This window comes from Balaenoptera ricei, chromosome 15 (genome assembly GCF_028023285.1).
Source record: "Balaenoptera ricei isolate mBalRic1 chromosome 15, mBalRic1.hap2, whole genome shotgun sequence".
NCBI classification, from domain to species: Eukaryota; Metazoa; Chordata; class Mammalia; order Artiodactyla; family Balaenopteridae; genus Balaenoptera; species Balaenoptera ricei.
Genome location: NC_082653.1, coordinates 56,118,927 through 56,135,924, shown reverse-complemented (window position 1 = coordinate 56,135,924; position 16,998 = coordinate 56,118,927). Strand labels below are relative to the sequence as shown.

General features: G+C 43.3%; 1 protein-coding gene across 14 annotated transcripts in view; it reads right to left on the bottom strand.

Annotated features, from left to right (window-relative positions):
* The window catches only part of RBFOX1 (RNA binding fox-1 homolog 1), a 2,209,300-nt gene that overhangs the window by 930,363 nt on the left and 1,261,939 nt on the right, over window positions 1-16,998 (bottom strand). For all 14 annotated transcript variants that reach the window (XR_009497779.1, XM_059898915.1, XM_059898899.1 and 11 more), the window contains one exon: window positions 4,900-4,947. Coding sequence is in view for 11 of the 14 variants with exons in the window: in XM_059898899.1 (XP_059754882.1) it covers window positions 4,900-4,947 (48 nt within the window). In the remaining 3 variants the exon portion in view is untranslated. The remainder of the gene's footprint in view (window positions 1-4,899; window positions 4,948-16,998) is intronic.

Genomic DNA, 16,998 nt, shown 5'->3' with positions numbered 1-16,998 from the left:
AATGGGTGAAGTTACCAGCCCAGGTACAAATTCATCAGTTGGAAAGGGCGATTCTCATATTCTACACATTTGATTCTCTTTGTGTGTGTGCGTGTGTGTGTGTGTGTGTGTGCGTGTGTGTGTGTGTAAGGCAGTAGAGCCTCAGGGCTAAGAACACAGTTTCCAAAATAAGAATCTCTGAGTTTAAACCCTAGCCTATGATGCACCTTGAGTGATCTTGGGCAAATCACTTAACACCTCTGACCTTCCGTTTATTCACCTGTGTAACGGGGATAATGATGGTGCTTCGCACAGTAGCTGCTGTTAAGTATCCAGAGGTACTTGAGAATGCCTGGTCCAGAGTAAGGATTGCAACAGGAAAAGTTCCAGACTCCTAGTGTTCACCACGGCACCACAACATCGCCAATCACGAGCACAGCTTCACTCAGACCCAATCTGAAAGGCTCCTTAACTTTGAAAACCGCTCAAACGCCTTCCATGCAATTTTATAGTGGATGGGAAACTGTTTAGCCGCACCAGGCCAGGCGGTAAGTGAGAAGAGGAAGCCCTGTCTGTGTTTATAGCCTTTGACACATGGGCTCTCATTTCCTCTGACAGATTCTCCCCCTGACTGATCCATCAGCCTCTGTTCTCATCACCTGAGTCGCGGTCTTCATAATAGTGTTGAAATTCAAATGGATTTTACACCACAAATAAAAATGAACTTAAATGCCTCTGTTTTCCGCCAGCAACACGGGTCATGTAAATGTCACATGCAGGAGGTTTTTCAGGGCCGTGCAGCTGCCCCAAGGGACGGGTTACCACACATCACCTTTGCTAAATCTGCATTAGCTCCGTGGCCTTGGCCTGTGGGAGGAAACCACCTGAGCTCTGCTTCCCACTTAAGGGGGAAAAACGCTACCGGCCTTTCAGATCTCCCTGTGACATCCTCTGGGTGATTTTAGGAAACAGGCAGGAAGCCATCCAAATGCAGGTCCAGTCACAGGGGCAGTGCTCATTGCTGGGCTTGGAAGCAAAAGAGAAGTGTAAAATGAAACCACACTCTGGTACACACCATGAATCCCTCTATAAACAACCGGGCAACGTTCTCCAAAAGACAATGAGCTTACTGTCTGCCGATGGAAAAGAGGCATCTAGGATACAGAAAAACAGAGAAATGGAGAGCAAAAAAAAAAAAAGATTCTCTCCTTCTGTCAACAGTCTCAGATGGAGTACAGACGGTGCACAGACCAGGAAGAGTGATTTTATGGCTCTTCATTAAGATGAGGGCTCTCTCCACCGCTTGAAATTCACCGTTTATCTCCCATCGTTATATCTCGTCTAGGATTCAATGGGAAAATGACTCATCTCAAGGTAAATGGCCCTACCGAGTGGAAGAGAATGGATGAGGCTTGAAATTGGACGGGTCTGGTGGGGAGGGACCCTATTAGACCCTATAGAAAACTTGAGATCTTGTGTTTTCTAAAATTCTTCTATCGAGAAGATACTCCAAAATATTTCAGAAGAAGGTACGGATGTAAGCACACAAATATATCCCTATGTGCAGAATATAGGGAAGAGAGGTAGCCAAGGCGGAAGGGAGGTGAAAGAAAAAGGAGAAAAGGAAAAAGAAAGTAATTCTTGGGAAGCCATCTAGTCTAATAGGTATCACATTAAGCTTTCTTAACTAAAGGAAAGTGAGCTTTAAAGAAAACACTGCTGGTTCTCCTTCAGAGCACTCAGCATTTCGTAAAAATCCACACGGGCCAAGGGGCTGCCTCTTCAGAGGCAGGTTGACTTATTATTTTGGCACCTCTGTCATTTCCTGTCACTTCAATTCCACTTTATCAAATTACTGATTTTGCCAGAAGCATTCGGAATGAATGGAGAGGGACACACACACATACACGCAGGAGCGAGTGTCATCACTTCAATGGTGCAATTTCATAATTATACGTCAGGGTGACAGAAGTACCAGAACTGCATCCCAGACCCTGGATGAAGATCGCTCCGGCTGTCTGCCCACGTGACCTCACGCCACATCACTGTCCGGAGGGGTGACACTGGCACTCCTCTGCTGAGGGTGGAGGCTACTGGCCCTCCGGGATGATTAGCTTGCATCCTGACTTTCCCAGAGACAGGACGCTGATATTCAGAGCCACCTCCAACACCTCACCCCACCTCCAACCACATTAGGAGATCCAGAGGAGGGAGAGCCCCGATGTGAGAATCCCAAAAATAAAACTTAAGAAAACCATCAGAACAGAACTCAGAGGAAGCAAAGTCCTTCTCTTGAACACAGGGAATAAAAACCGTTAGAGTGTAAGACAGCAAAAATGGAAGTAGGCATTGTGGTGGTTTGTGTTGCTAGGAGTCATCCCCAGTTAAAGACAGTGAAAGGGTCAGTGAAACAGAGCAGGACCCTATGGTCCCTCCCCCACCCCACGTCCTCCACCTGCCTTTTGTCTATAGAACAACTTTAGTCAAAGAATAAGTTCCATCAGAGAAGTGAGAAAAAGCAGAAGCAAAGGAAAACAGTTAAACAAGACCAAATCATAGTAGTTTAGTCATTAAGCAAAGTCAAGGACCCTTAGTTCCTCCTCAAGGGCTGTAGATAATACCCTGAGCCGTATCCTGTGAGCTGTCTTATAGATACCAAAACCCCACCAGGTGCAGAAGTTAACTACATGATGACGAGACTGCAGCCGTGACATAAGCTGCCACAATTCCGAGAACTGGCCTCAAGGAAATGGGAACAAACTGACCCTGGAACTGAAGACTAACTGTACTTAGCACAATCCAGATGACGTTGGTCAGACCAGCGCAGGACCAATTTCAAGAGGACTGTCAGAGCTGACTGTGCTCTTTCTGCCTGTAGCCCCTCCCTCCGCCTGTGCACCCCAGAAGCTTGCCTTGAAAAGCTCTTGCCCACTGATTGCTGGCAAGGGGCAGGGGGGCAGAACTGGCCTTTGGACCTGAGTCCACCCCCCACTACTCACCCCTCTGGTTGCCAGCCTCTGAAACAAAGCAAACTCTCCTTTCTACCAACCTTTCTTCTTTATTGGCTTTAGAATGGCAAGCAGCCGGGCCCCTCTTTCGGTAACCATCAGTCATGTGTAGTCAAGGCTGGAAAACAACAGGACAGCCCTCCAGATATGAGGCTTCATTTCAAGTGTCTGACTCAACCCAACAGTCTGTGACAAAGCACAGAAATGCATATGTGTGTGTATGAGTCTCTGTCTGTGTTAGTCTTTTCTGAGAACAGCTGAAGTTATGTACAAAATGATCACCTATGATTTCTTCCCACGAGTCATCACCAGAGGGCATCCATAGTCTTGGGGGGGGGGGGGTCATTATCGTCATGATACATGAACCAAAGGCAGTTTGGATAGTATTATGGAACGGAGCTGTGTGGCTGGCTGGCATTGCCCAGAGGTTATCCTGGTCGTTCACTTATGTGTTGGTGACAGAACTGATGTTGCTTTAACAGTCCTCCTGGTATCTTTCAAACACTACTGGCAAAGAAAGTAAAACAAAACAAACAAACCAAAAAACTAGACAGAGACATGCTTGAGAATTCCATTAAAATCCAAGGGAAGTGAAGACATCCTGAACTTTGGAAGCAGGGCAGAGAACATGCTCTCACTGGGACGTGGTGAGCAGAGTTACTGGGAAGAGATTTAAAAAGACTGGAGGCACCTCTTCAGCCTAAATTCCATTTCTCCAACTCACAAAATGCACGTGTGCAGGGATATCAGCACATCAACACGCAGCGAATGTAAATATGAATTGAAACACCTTTTCTGCAAACTAGACACACAACCGGAACTAAGTTAAGATCATGCGGCTCGAATTTAAGCCACTGTATCATTATTCCCTTCAAAGTGAGGAGATTAAGGCTCCTTAAAATAATGTGTGGCAACTGTCTTCTATTTAAAAGCAAATTTTGTTTTGAGAAGTCCTCACCACCTTATTAATCAGCGGATGACCAAGCTATCACAAAATCAAGGCTGAAAAACCTCTGCTTGAAATAATAACTGCCTTCGATAATAATGGTACAGTTGCAGAGAGGAACATCTTTCAGAATTGTGGAACGGTGTCAAAAGTAGCCAGGAGATATGTACCCTCAATTCAGTTATTTGACCTTTTTTTATCCAAGGCTTTAAAGGTAAAATTTGATCTGCTCGGATGCGCTCTACCACGGAAACTTCCGTGAATTCTCGTCAGTAAAAGGAGAACGAAAATATTAAAGTGAAGAACAATTGTCTAGCAGTTGCATTTCCTGAGGGGGTCCACACCAAATGTAACAAGAAGATAAATAGGGGAAAACTTTAAAATATGCAGGAAACGACCTCTCTTTCCTGCCCGCCCCCCGCCCGGCAAAACATCATGTGAACAAATGTATATCATAGAAAGTCACTGCTCATGTGACTGCGTCATGATGGAAATCAGGACAGGTTCTTTATCAAGCCAAAGTGTATAGATCAGATATATTTTTCAGGATACACCCTGAAAAGCCCAAGAGTATGTATTCTGTAATATATGCAATGTTCTATAATTCTATGTAGTATGTGGCATATTATATATAATAATCATCCAAAATATTCAACTAAAATATGAAATGAGTTAAGGATAAACAAGCTATTTTCCTGAAAAGAAGCAAATGACTAAGGCAAAAATCAACACTAATTTTTTAACACAATTACATTTTGCCATCTTCATTGAAGTTATCAGGTCTAACACAGATTGCGAAGATAAAAAAAACAGACATTTTAAAATATGATTGTCTTCAAGTGATACCAAGCACATGAATCACCTTTGCAAGCCGTCGTCCAGTAAGGCATGCCTTAAACAGCTGGGTTTAAAATCACAGAATTCTCGTTTTGCTTGAAACCAAAAAGATGAAAAATATTGACTTACCTTTCTGTCCTCTATTTCCACACAGGTATTGCAGTCTACTTTGATATCCTGAGAGGAGGAGAAAAGAAAGAGAGAAAGGACGGGAGTCAGACTTATGGCCAGAGAATGTTCAGTGGTGTCGCTGAAACGCCCTTTAAAATAATAAAGCGCTCACGCTCTTAACGGCTGCTTCTCGAGCCATTGCTCTTTATAGCGCTTTTTAGAAGTATATGCTCTGGTGTTTGCGCTAGAGACATATGGATGTCATAACTAAGCTTTATTACATGCAGATGTGGGGTGAAGGCAGAAGCTGTGGATCAGAGGCCACAACAAAGAGAAGCTGATGGCTCATAAAATAATATGCCCCCAGACACCTTTGCTCACATCAGCAGAGGCTGCCCTTAACTGGACTTAATTTCTCTCTCCCATTCCAGATCTGGGATAATCAAATCTATCTCCCTTCAACTCAAAGCCATCACTGTCTATTTTTTATCCTTCCCTCCATCCATCCATCCATCCGTCCATCTATCCATCCATCCATCCATCATCCATCCATTCATCCATATTTATCACGTACCTACTTTTTATTCGGTTTTTTCTTGTTGCTTTGGAATGTAAAGGTGAAAAAAAAACAAACAAACAAAAAAGATGGTTTCAACCCTCAAGGAACTCCCCAGTTAGACAACATAGCAGATACACACACAAGCAATTGTGATATTTGTTTATTCATTCAAAAGACAGGCGTTCAGCACCTATTGCTTGCCAAGTCTTGCTCTAGGCAAGGAAGACCCAACATACAAAACACAGGAAGGTCCTGCCCTGGTGATGCTTACATTCCGCTAGAAAAGGCAAACAGTAGAAAAGAAACATCAATAAATGGTTGGTGTTTTAGAAGAGGAAGCTTACCATGAAGAAAAGTAAAGCAGGAGAAGGGAAGGAGAAGGGAAATGCTGAGGGTAGAGAAGTAAGATTTTAAATTTAAAGAGAAGTGGCAACTGAGTAAAGGCTTGAAGGAAGTTAGGGGATGAGCGGTGAAGCCATCTGGCGAAAGAGCCTTTCAGCGCAAAGGTCCTGAGGGGAGATGTGTCAGACATGGTCAAACTAGAGGAAGGAGGCCTCTGTGGCTAGAGGGAGGGAAACAGTGGGAAGTGAGATCAAAGGAGGACATTGGTTTTCATTCTGAGAGCACTGAGGAACCACTGAGTCACGTTTGTTCTTATTGTGCAAAAATACACATAACATTTAGTATTCTAACCATTTCAAAGTGTACAGTTCAGAGGCATTAAGTACATTCACACTGTTGTGCAATCACCACCGACATCCATCTCGAGAACTTTTCCATCTTCCCAAACAGAAACTCCATAACCGTTAGACAATAACTCCCATTCCCCCAGCCCCCGGCTCCTGGTAACCACCTTTCTACTTTCTGTCTCTATGAATCTGACAGCTCTCAGTACCTCATTACATCAGTCTACCAGGGCTACCATAACAAGGTATCACAGACAGGGTAGTTTAAACAATGGAAATTTATTTTCTCACAATTCTGGAGGCTAGAAGTCCAAAATCAAGATGCTCTCAGGGTTGGTTTCTGGTGAGATCTCTCTTGCAGGTTTGTAGATGGCCACCTTCTCACTGTTCCCTGTGTGTGCAGGGAGAGCTCTCTTCTTATAAGGGCACCAGTCCTATTGGATTAGGGCCTCACCCTTATGACCTTATTTAACCTTAATTACCTCTTTAAAGGCCCTATATCAAAATGCAGTCACATTGGAGGTTAGGGTTTCAACATATGAATTTGGGGGTGAGGCACAATTCAGTCTTTAATACTGATATGAGAAAAACCATATAGTATTCACTCTTTTGTGTTTTATTTCGTTTAGCATAATGTCTCTACCCAAGGTTCATCCATGTAGTAGCATGTGTCAGGACTTCTTTCGTTTTTGAGGCTGGATAATATTTCACTGTATGGAGAGACCACATTTTGTCCATCCACTCATCTGTGGGTAGTCGTTTGGTTGTTTCCACATTTTGGCTACTGTGAATAGTGCTGCTATGAACATGGGTGGACACATACCTGTTCAAGTCCCTGCTTTCAATTCTTTTGTATATACACCCAGAAGCTGAATTGCTGAATCATATGGCATTCTAGGCTTAAGTCTTTGAGGAACCACCATACTGTTTTCCACAGTGGCTGCACCAGTTTACACTCCCACAGGCAATGCACAAGGGATCCAGTTTCTCCACATCCTCACCCACACTTTGTTGTTTTCACTCGGGGGTTGCGAAGAGAGAACAGGTATTAGCTGACTTTTGTTTTTAACAGAATAGACAGTTGAGGGCCAAAAGTGCAAGTGGGGAGACCAGTCTGGGGTCTCCTGCAGGAGTTCAGGTCAAAGATGATGGTGGCTGGCAGAGGAGGTGGTGAGACGTGGTCAGAGTGCGGACAGCGCAATAGATGTTCTGAAAGACTGGATGTTGGACGTGAGGGAAAGATTGGGGTCAAGGACCATTCCAAGGTGTCTGGCCTGAGGATGCTAGCAAAGGAGGGGGGGATTATGGGTGTGGCAGGATGGTATAGGGGTCTGCAAACAATAGTGGCTCCATTTTGCATAAGTTAAGTCTATAGAAACGTTTATTCTCTCACCATTGGGTTGGGTTTACTCTGCTGATGCATCATGAGGACAGTGTGGATATAAGTGTAAGGCCATCCCCACAGTGATTATCAAGCACAGCAAATTCTAGGTCCACGTGAATCAAGAGTGGAACAAAACGAGACAATGTCATAAGACGAAGTTTTTGTTTTCTATGTAACAGACTGTTTTGCTACCAGCAAAGTGGGATTGAACCCGTGAGCAGTAACTGCAGGTCCCTTTGGTGCCAGGAACTCTGTGGGGCATTTTTCACACCTGTCCCTAAATTACTCCAAACCAAACAAGGTTAGGATTATCTAGTGTTTTATCTTTTTTTTTTTTTTAAAGTGTAATTGATTTACAATATTATATCAGTTTCAGGTATACAGCATAGTGATTCAGGATTTTTTACAGCTTATACTCCATTAAAAGTTATTACAAGATAATGGCTATAATTCCCTGGGCTGTACAATATATCCTTGTTGCCTATGTATTTTATACATGGTAGTTTGTGTCTCTTAATCTCATATCCCTAATTTGTCCCTCCACCTTCCCTCTCCCCTTCAGTTATCATTGGTTTGTTTTCTATATCTGTGAGTCTGTTTCTGTTTTGCATGTACATTTATTTGTATTATTTTTTAGATTCCACATATGCATGATATGATACAGTATTTGTCTTTCTCTGTCTGATTTATTTCACTAAGCATGATTTTCTCTAAGTCCATCCATGTTGTTGCAAATGGCATTATCTCATTCTTTTTTATGGCTGAGTAATATTCCATTGTATATATATATGTACCACATATTCTTTATCCATTCATCTGCTGATGGACACTTAGGTTGCTCCCATGTCGTGGCTATTATAAATAGTGCTGCTATGAACATTGGGGTGCATGTATCTTTTTGAATTAGTGTTTCTGGTTTTTTCTGGGTATATACCCAGGAGTGGAATTACTAGATCATATGATAGTTCTATTTTCCGTTTTGTGAGGACCCTCTATGCTGTTCTCCATAGTGGCTGCACCAACTTACATTCCCACCAACAGTGTAGAGGGTTCCTTCTTCTCCACATCCTCGCCAACATTTGTTATTTGTAGATTTTTTGATGATGGCCATTCTGACAGGTGTGAGCTGATAACTCACTGTGGGTCACACAGAGCTTAACTCTATACCTGGACGGGACACCTGACACCAGGCACTTTCTATCCTTTTCAGGTGATTTTATTTTATTTAAGTCAAGAGGGTTGGTCAGTCTGGATAGTTCAGGCCACATGTCTCAGCCTTTTCCTTGCTGTGGAAATGGAGAATCATCTAATGGAAGAATACCTAGAAAAGAAGTGCAGCTGTGGTTCTCCAGGTGTGGTCCCCACACCAGCAGCAGCAGCGTCACCTGTGTATTCTTGGGCCCCATCCCAGACCTAGTGAATCTGAATCTCTGGGGCGGGGACAGTTCAGTCCTGGCATCAGACTCCCTCTCCGAAAGTGCGGCTCTCCCATCTAATAGCTGGAGAGCCTTAGGCAAGTGACTTCACCTTTCAAAGCCTCGGTTCCCTCATCTGTAACATCGAGGCAATATGAGAAACTGGCCCTTCAAAGCGGGGTCTCCCCCACCAGCAACCAGGGTATCACTCGGGAGCTTGTTAAATGCAGCATCTCAGGCCCCACCCCAGAGATCCTGAATCAGAACCCACATTTTAATAAGTGTTATGGATAGAATGTTCATGTCCCCCAAACGCATAGGTTGAAGCTCTTAAACCCAAGGTGGCTATATTTGGAGATGGGCCTCTAAAAATGTAATTAAGGTTAAATGAGGTCATAAGGAGGGGACCCTGATCTGATAGGATTAGTACCCTTATAAGAAGGGACACCAGAGAGTTTGTCTGATCTCTCTATACCCATGCACCAAGAAAAGGCCACATGTGGACTCAGAGAGAAGGTGCTGTCTGTTAGTCAGGAAGAGAGCGCTCACCAGAACTCGACCGTGCTACCACCCTGATCTTAGATTTCCAGCCTCCAGAACTGGGAGAAAATAAATTTCAGTTGTTTAAGCCCCAGTCTGCAGTATTCCGCTATGGCAGCCCCAGCAGATTAAGACCAGTTCCCGGATGACCGCAAGGCACAGTCGTAGGACTCGGGGTCATGATTTTCTCACTCAAACTCCTAATTAATGGCTGCGATCTCTGATTGACCTTTGCACATGGAGACAGCGAAGTGTCCCTACCACTTACTCAGAACTCTTTGAATTCGTCCTCTAAAGAACATGAAGAGAAAGTAGAGATTAATTCGGTATGGGAGTGATGAAAGCGTAGATTGTTTTAAAGCTAGGAGATGCCATCTAGAAACAAGGTAGGAAAAAGCAGTTTCCTGTCTGTTTGATGCTATTCCAACCAGGGGAAGCACGCATTTTCTTTCCTTCCTTGAGTGAAAATATGTTGAGTTTGCAAGGATGAGTCCAGATCCGATTTTGACTTACCCACGCAGAAATGGCAGGTGTTAATCAACTAATGAACGAATCAATAAACCCAAGGCAGGTTTTTGTTTTTTAATCTGCCACCGAGGACCCACGCAAGGGGCAGGAAAAACCCATCTGGCAGGATCCAAGCTCTTGCCATTTCCCGAAGATTATTCAATTTATTCTTGTCAGGATTAATTTCCTAAACCCACGCTGGATTTTTTATTTAGGTGATACTGTTGGTTTGTCATCTGCTGCAGAATGACTCGGCAGGCACCCCAGGGGACACGCACTTGCTTCTGAACAATGTTGGACTCAAATTGGAAAAATGTCACTTTGGCAGGAACAAATTATTGTTCGGATCACTCCACGGAGAGCGGGTGTCTGCAGCTGGGCTCCGACCTGACCTTTTCCAAACCAGAGGAGTCGAGTAAGTACTTCGCTTGATGACTTCGCTTGGAGAACAGCTCAACTACTTAAGTGTTAAGTATGAATTTGGAGTCCTGGACTCATCACCAAGCAATCAATTTCCTTAGAGGAGTCAGCCATGCTCCTTTCTGTAGCTGGAAAACCCTGAACAGTGACTGACTGCCAAAGTACATGGAAACCCACACACGCTATGGAGTAATGCTGCTTGGGTCCATATCACTGGGCTCTATCAGCGGTGCCTCAGCTTCTCCATCTGTAAAATAAGGGTAATAATAATAACAGCTGCCTCGTTTGTTGTGAGGCATACCGACAAGGGTCTTAGCTTATGCCAAGCCATTGAGAAACGTTAGCTATCGTTGATGGCATCCCCCAAAAGTCTCTGGGAGACCCAGTTCTGAGTGGAGTACTGAGAACTTTAAAAACAGTTCTATTTTTAAAGTTTTCTCTCCCAAGGCTTCTGACATCTCTCTCTGGCTTTTAGACATCAAAGCACGTGCGTGTCTGTTCTTTTCAGAAGCTGTTTCATCTCCCAAGAGACATTTCTTTTCTTCTGCGCTTTGTGTGTTGGTTCTTTCTGATGATTTTTATAGGTCAGGGTTATTTCTGCCCACAATGCGGGGGCACCATCATCCTGGATCGTGGATCTGCATCATTCATAGCTCTGAAGAAGCCCAGAAGGTAAAGGTCCCCATGAACAGGTGGAGAGAAATGTCCACCAATGAGATTCCGGAGGCCTCCGAAGATTTAGAAGCTAGGAGCCTGTAATGGGTTGAATAGTTTCCCCCAAAAGATATGCCCATGTCCTAACCACTGGAACCTGAGAATGGGACATTATTTGGAAATAGCATCTTTGAGGAGGTAATTAACGATCTTGAGATGAGATTGTCCTGGATTATCTGTATGGGTCCTAAATCCAATGACAAGCGCCCTTTTAAGAGACAGAGATGGGACTACCCTGGTGATCCAGTGGTTGAGACTTCGCCTTCCAATGCAGGGGGTACCGGTTTGATCCCTGGTCAGGGAGCTAGGATCCCACATGCCTCGCCGCCAAAAGACCAAAACATAAAACAGAAGCAATATTGTAACAAATTCAATAAAGACTTAAAAAAAGAAATGGTCCACATCAAAAAAATCTTAAAAGAAAAAAGACAGAGAGATGAGAAGCCCATGTAAAGACAGAGGCAGAGACGGGAGTGACGCAGCCACAAGCCTGGAGCCCCCAGAAGCTGGAAGAGGTAGGAGGGATCCTCCCCTAGAGCCTTCTGAGGGAGCACGGCCCTGCTGACAACAGCCCTGCTGTTACGCCCATGGTCCCTTGTGTTTTCAGAGGACAGTCCCTGGAACTGTCCTAAAATTAATGATTTTAGTTACCAATCCTGGAAGGGCAAAGGAAAGAAAAGATCAGGGTCCTGATGTTTGATGTAAGAGTTAAGTAAGACTAATATATTTTTGACATGCCACTGTTCTCTTGGACTCAGATACTCACAAAGTCCCAGAGTGCTTTCAAGGGGAATACCTGCAGCTTAAGTCATCTCTTGGGAGCTGGGGGAAACGCAGCCAAAGTTTCACCTAACAAGTCCAAGTAGGGCTTATGATCAACTACTCTTACTGAGGGAAGAAATCCAAGTGTTTTGAGCTTCCTTTTCAAACCGAAAATAAACACTCCGGTGAGACAGTTTATAACATTAAGAAACAGTACATTTCATCATCACACTCCAAAAAAGAACTCAAAAGCGCATTTTAAATTCTTAATCAATGTTATGCGGGGTGGGGGGAGGAAGAATAATTTCCACTCTACCTTCCTAGGTTCTTGGCTGAAACCCCCCTGTAATACAGACAGATAAGAAGAGGAAAAGAAATAGAAGTTTAATAACATGTTTGCCCCCTGTACACGCGGGAGATACCCAGGAAAACTAAGTAACTGCTAAAAATGGCCCATCCACCACGTCAAGTAGCGTCTCCAGCTAAAGATAAAAGATGCTGGGCGGGGGAGGCCCATCATGGGTGGTGACCAGGAAAAGCACAGTAAACAAGGGTATGGTTGGGATGCAGATTTAAGTCCTTGCCTTCTCCATGGATAAGAGTTTCTAGCGACTTGGAGCCCTCCTTCTCTACAGAGAGGGAGACACCTTTACAAATGGAGATTTTCCTTCTCAATGTAAATTTCCCTCACAAAAGGGCAACTTCTACTCTGTTTTCAGAGATTCTCCAGTATCCCTAGCCTCTCAAAAATAACCATCCCCCAACAATCCTTCTGTCAAAGAAGCATATTTTGGGGTGGCATATTCTGCTCCCCTTCCATTATAAATGGTTTCTCTTTTTTTTTTTAATACTTCACTTTTTAATTTTTTATTATTATTTAAATTTTATTATTTTGTGTGTGTGTGTTAGTTTCTGCTTTATAACAAAGTGAATCAGCTATACATATACATATATCCCCATAGCTCTTCCCTCTTACAACTCCCTCCCTGCCACCCTCCCTATCCCACCCCTCTAGGTGGTCACAAAGCACCCAGCTGATATCCCTGTGCTATGCGGCTGCTTCCCACTAGCTATCGGTCTTACATTTGGTAGTGTATATATGTCTATGCCACTCTCTCACTTTGTCCCAGCTTACCCTTCCCCCTCCTCATGTCCTCAAGTCCATTCTTTAGTAGGTCTGCTTCTTTATTCCCGCCCTGCCCCTAGGTTCTTCATGACCTTTTTTTTTTTTTTTTAGGATTCCATATATATGTGTTAGCATATGGTATTTGTTTTTCTCTTTCTGACTTACTTCACTCTGTATGACAGACTCTAGGTCCATCCACCTCACTACAAATAACTCAATTTCGTTTCTTTTTATGGCTGAGTAATATTCCACTGTATATATGTGCCACATCTTCTTTATCCATTCATCTGTCGATGGACACTTAGGTTGCTTCCATGTCCTGGCTATTGTAAATAGAGCTTCAATGAACATTGTGGTACATGACTCTTTTTGAATTATGGTTTTCTCAGGGTATATGCCCAGTAGTGGGATTGCTGGGTTGTATGGTAGTTCTATTTTTACTTTTTTAAGGGACCTCTGGTTTCCTTTTCAATAGCAATTTTTCTGATAGTTTGGACACTTATATTTCTTATTGTTCTGAGCATTACAATTATATTCTAATTTAAAAGAAGGCAACCAATATGAGTTTAGATTCTAGAATTTAGAACATTATCTGTGATTTATTGCATCCTGAGTCTTTAATTTTTTTGACCTTCACAAAGACTCAGACTCTGAAAATAACTACAAGCCATAAGGACCACTGGCCCAATGTTTCCATTTTGCAGATGAAAAAAACAAACAAACAGTATTTAAGCGAGAGAGAGGGTAGGGAATTGGCTTTGATAGTTAATGTTATAAGAGGGATTGAAATCCATCTAGTCTACCTGCTATGTATTTTAGGCTTTCCCCAATACCCTATATTGTCCTGGAATCTGAGTATTTAAATCAATGTTCTAAATTTAATTGCCTTATTTAAGGGTAATGATTCTGCCCCACTTTTTGAAAAGTTCAGTAACTGTGTACTCATGCAACCAGAGTTGGTGCAAATGTGACATCATGTGTGCCTTTCAGCTGAATTCTTCAGTCTGTGTCCACTCAACTCCAAGGACTAAGATTCAAATAAGGTCACTTGAGTACATGAAGAATAGTATACAAGGTCTGCACTGACATATTTCACCCACTTGATAACGTCTTCATTCACAAATTTGCTCAGCCCCTGCAATACCAAATACGGCCAGCAGATGGTAGCAAATAACTATGAAAAATATCGAAAGCTCGAGGCAATATCTCAGAACATCCAATCATCGGGTCTGTAAACTTGAAATATCACAATCTTTCTGCTCCCTCAAAATTTGTCTCAAATGACTGTATGTTTTAATTAATAAGTCTTAATTACTTACGAGGAATGTGATCATTTGAAGAGACATTTTATTAGTATGTGTCTAAGGTTCAGTAGGACAGAGTTCCCTGTTTCCAGATACAGGATATTCTGAAAACACTAAGGTTTCAATCTAAACGTAAGGAAGGCTGAGAATTTAAGAGCTATTTCTCCTGAAATGATACAAATGGCAAAAAATGTATGTAAACTAACTAAAATCTCAACATAAATCCATTCAACCAAGAGAGTAGTCTAGTTGGCTAGGTCAGAAAGCAATGGTGCTAACTTTATAAATGTTTGGAGGAATTTTAAGGGGGGGGATATTTTCCTTGGAGGCGGGGAGTAGCAGGAAAGACCACAAAACTATTTTCCAACCCAGCTTTTATGCAAATAAAGATAACAGGGCATTCATCTTAGAATTTTTTACTTCTTTCTTTGAGAATTACACCCTCAGCCCCATGAATTATTTTGTTCTCTTCAGGTCACGTTCTTTGCAGCCTGGTTATCAGGGGATGCGAGCAAGCTGGCAGCAGCCAGGGCTGCTGGCTCAGCACAATTAAATTTGATACTGAGGAAGGCAGCCCCCTCTCAGGTAGGAGCAATATGTCACAGAGGTGAGCTCAAACTAAGGGTCTGTTTGCAAATAAGAGCTTTGCATTGGCATCACAGCAGGAGTTTAATGAGAGCGCTTTTAATTAACTGTAAAAGTAATTACCCATATTAGATGGAAATCGCACTTGTTTTTACATGAGGTGAATAATTTCAGTGCAGCTTTTAAGAATAATACTTCTGGAGGAGCTGTCAGCTGCAAACTCTCAACAAGAATGCTTAAAAACAGTATCGAGAGGAACCAAGATGGCGGAGTAGAAGGACGTGCTCTCACTCCCTCTTGCGAGAACACCAGACTCACAACTAGCTGCTGGACAATCAACGACAGGAAGACACTGGAACTCACCAAAAAAGATACCCCACATCCAAAGACAAAGGAGAAGCCACAATGAGACAGTAGGAGGGGCGCAATCAGAGTAAAATCAAATCCCATAACTGCTGGGTGGGTGACTCACAGACTGGAGAACACTTATACTACAGAAGTCCACCCACTGGAGTGAAGGTTCTGAGCCCCACGTCAGGCTTCCCAACCTGAAGGTCCGGCAACGGGAGGAGGAATTCCTAGAGAATCAGACTTTGAAGCCTAGTGGGAATTGACTGCAGGACTTTGACAGTAGTGGGGGAAACAGAGACTCCACTTTTGAAGGGCACACACAAAGTAGTGTGCGCATCGGGACACAGGGGAAGGAGCAGTGACCCCAGGGGAGACTGAAACAGACTTACCTGCTAGTGTTGGAGGGTCTCCTGCAGAGGTGGGGGGTGGCTGTGGCTCACCCTGGGGACAAGGACACTGGCAGCAGAAGTTCTGGGAAGTACTCCTTGGTGTGAGACCACCCACAGTCTGTCATTGGCCCCACCAAAGAGCCCAGGTAGGCTCCAGTACTGGGATGCCTCAGGCCAAAGAACCAACAGGGAGGGAACCCAGCCCCACCCATCAACAGACAAGCGGATTAAACTTTTACTGAGCTCTGCCCACCAGAGGAACAGTCAGCTCTACCCACCACCAGTCCCTCCCATCAGGAAACTTACACAAGCCTCTTAGATAGCCTCATCCACCAGAGGGCAGACAGCAGAAGCAAGAAGAACTACAATCCTGCAGCCTGTGGAACAAAAACCACATTCACAGAACGACAGACAAGATGAAAAGGCAGAGGGCTATGTACCAGATGAAGGAACAAGATAAAACCCCAGAAAAACAACTAAATGAAGTGGAGATAGGCAACATTCCAGAAAAAGAATTCAGAATAATGATAGTGAAGATGATCCAGGACCTCGGAAAAAAAATGGAGGTAAAGATTGAGAAGATGCAAGAAATGTTTAACAAGGACTTAGAAGAATTAAAGAACAAACAAACAGAGATGAACAATACAATAACTGAAATGAAAACTACACTAGAAGGAATCAATAGCAGAATAACTGAGGCAGAAGAACGGATAAGTGACCTGGAAGACAGAATGGTGGAATTCATTGCTGCGGAACAGAAGAAAGAAGAAAGAATGAAAAGAAATGAAGACAGCCTAAGAGACCTCTGGGACAACATTAAACGCAACAACATTTGCATTATAGGGGTCCCAGAAGGAGAAGAGAGAGAGAAAAGACCCGAGAAAAATATTTGAAGAGATTATAGTCAGAAACTTCCCTAACATGGGAAAGGAAAGAGCCACCCAAGTCCAGGAAGCGCAGAGAGTCCCATACAGGATAAACCCAAGGAGAAACACACCGAGACACATAGTAATCAAACTGGCAAAAATTAAAGACAAAGAAAAATTATTGAAAGCAGCAAGGGAAAAACAACAAATAACATACAAGGGAACTCCTATAACGTTAACAGCTGATTTCTCAGCAGAAACTCTGTAAGCCAGAAGGGAGTGCCATGATATACTTAAAGTGATGAAAGGGGAGAACCTACAACCAAGATTACTCTACCCGGCAAGGATCTCATTCAGATTCGATGGAGAAATCAAAAGCTTTACAGACAACCAAAAGCTAAGAGAATTCAGCACCACCAAACCAGCTCTACAACAAATGCTAAAGCAACTTCTCTAAGTGGGAAATGCAAGAGAAGAAAAGGACCTACAAAAACAAACCCAAAACAATT